At 59.8% G+C, this 2478-nt stretch overlaps 1 protein-coding gene across 1 annotated transcript in view; it reads left to right on the top strand.

Annotated features, from left to right (window-relative positions):
* Nucleotides 1–2173: 2173 nt before the first annotated feature.
* LOC125929671 (nuclear pore membrane glycoprotein 210-like) overlaps nt 2174–2478 on the top strand; it is a 65765-nt gene continuing 65460 nt past the window's right edge. Inside the window, exon 1 of the mRNA XM_049641079.1 lies at nt 2174–2386. Coding sequence (XP_049497036.1) covers nt 2214–2386 — 173 coding nt within the window. The 5' untranslated portion in view covers nt 2174–2213. The remainder of the gene's footprint in view (nt 2387–2478) is intronic.

Below are 2478 nucleotides of genomic sequence, written 5' to 3' on the forward strand. Positions count from 1 at the left end.
TTACTCTGAATAAAGCTGCTGTGAACATCTTATGTACAGGTTTTTGTGTGCACATAAATTTTCTTTTTCTTCTGGGATAAATGCCCAAGAGTATACATGTTTGTTTTTAATGAATTAGTTGTCATATTTTCCAGTCAAGAGATTTCACCTAAAAAAATCCATGTCCCTGATTTCTCCTCCCTAATCACAACATCTGGAAAGACAAGGCACAGCAACTCATGATCCTAATGGGTCAGAGCATTCCAGTCCCCTTATGTCCTGCCTAGTCCCTTTTATTTATCTACCTGCCTGCCAAGGCTCCTGGTTTACCTAAGTGGGCAGAATTGGAACACGATGGGTGTTGTATATACACATGTCTGCAATTTCTCTGCTCAAGCAGAAAACACTGGTTGCCTATGGGGAAGTGGCCGTGAGGGGGAATCACTGTTACTGCGAGCCCTTTGGGGCTTTTGTAGTTTAAGCCACCTGACTGTATGACCACAAAAATGAATAAAATGTGCAAACAAGAACACTAACATTTCCTCACAGATGCCCCTCTGGCACCGCTTTTCCCCTACAACTCTTCTGTTTCTTCAGAGAAGAGAATCCGGTGGAATTCCCCTTCCCAGAGCACCTGGTTCCACACAGGCAAAAAGCCCCTAGCTCTGGGATCTAGCTTCTCCAAATGCACATGTTCCCTGGTCTGGGGTCTTAAGGCTTTGACCCCCAAACACCCCTCCTCATCATCCAAAAGCCTGATGACCCCTGGGCCTCTCTGAAGTCCAATCGGGTATCCATCTATACCCAGCCCTGGGGCCACCTCCTCCAAGAAGCCTTCCCAGCCTGACTGAAATTCAGCATCTCCTTCCTTGTCAGGCAGTGGCATTAATGCGTGCCTTTTTGGTTACAATTCAGTGCACACTTCCTGAAACTTTTACACAAGCTGGTCTGGTGCACCCTCACCCCACCCCTTTCCTGACCTCCCACTAGACTGCCCCCCTCACCCGCCCCCCCCCCCCCCCCCCCACCTTGCAATAGATTGACATTTTGGAGGCACTGGTGCCGCGTTGTGTCTGCTGAACCCACTCCCTCATGCAAATCATGACAAAGACATCTACAAACCACAGAGCACAAGACGTAGACTGAATGTAAGATCCAAGATCTCTGCATGCAGATGAATTCAGTGATGCTGAACATTCTTCTCTTTTGGAGGGGAGAGGGGGTAGAGTGAGCTCCGGCAGTGCTGGTGCTCCAAATCTGCCCTTTGGGTAACCTCCCTGACTTCCAGAAGCCAGAAGACAAGGGCTTTGGGATCTTAGAGCCCTAGCACTGCTTGCTGGGTGATCTTCGGGCCACTCAACCTGTTTCCTCCAGGAGAAATGGGGATCATAATCTCTCTCCGGCTGGGCAGTGTGGAGGCTGAAGTGGGAGGAAGCACCCAGACAGCTCTCAGTGCTTCAGCAGGCCGCTGCCCCTTGTGGAACCCGGGTCCCTCTTCTGGAAAGCACAGACCGGGGTGAAGTGCACCTCGGCACTCCGCTTCCCCAGATTTCCGGGGTGCCTGACCCTTTGCGTGTCGACGGTCAGCCTCCCCGACCGAGTTCACGGTTAAGGCCTCGTTTGAGCCGCGTCCAGGCCCGGCTCAATTGCCAGAGGCGAACAGAGCTGAATGAGTGGCTGCGGGCAAGGCCGCAAGGCTCCACACTGGCGCCCAGTACAGCTGGAGAGTTTGAAACCTCGGGGTTTGAGCGCGGAGACCAGAAAACCGGGCAGCGGATCCCGCGTGGTAGAGGGGTGGCCCGCAGGCGCACGCGTTCAGGCTGACCCCACGTGGGCGCGCGCCCTAGCCTCTCATCCCCCGCCTTACGGTGGCTCGGGCACGGGCCCCAACCCCCACCGTGTCCCGGGGCGCGTGTCCCACATTACCCACCCTCTCCCCGCCCGCACTGCGCGGCCAAGGGCGCGCGCGCTCTAGATGCTCCCTCCGCCCCGCGTGGTCGGGGGCGCGCGGGCCCGGGCCGGGGGTGGGGTCGCCACGGGCTCGGCCCCTTCAGTTCCCGCGCTCGGGCCCCGCCGAGGCCCAGGAAGTGGCCCTAGGCCGCGGCCCTCGCCCCGCCTCCTCCCGCCCGCGCTTATCACCTGCTGGCCCGGCGCACGCGGGCGGGGAAGGAGGGCGACAGGGGGAGCGCGCGGGCGGCCAGGAGCCGGGTCGCCGGAGGTGAAGCGCGGCGAGGATGGCGGCGCGGGGCCCGGGGCTACCGCCGCTGCTGCTCGCGCTCTCGGTGCTGCTGGCGCTGGGTCCCACCGCCGCGGCGGCCAAGCTCAACATCCCCAAAGTGCTGCTGCCCTTCACGCGGGCCACGCGCGTGAACTTCACGCTGGAGGCCTCGGAGGGCTGCTACCGCTGGTGAGGCGCGCGGCCCACGGCCGGAGGAGGGAGGGCCCCGGGGCCGGGCGGGCCGGCAGGCGGGCGCGCGCTGCAGGTGCGCCGGCGCGGGG

This window comes from Panthera uncia, chromosome A2, assembly GCF_023721935.1.
Source record: "Panthera uncia isolate 11264 chromosome A2, Puncia_PCG_1.0, whole genome shotgun sequence".
Taxonomy (NCBI): Eukaryota; Metazoa; Chordata; class Mammalia; order Carnivora; family Felidae; genus Panthera; species Panthera uncia.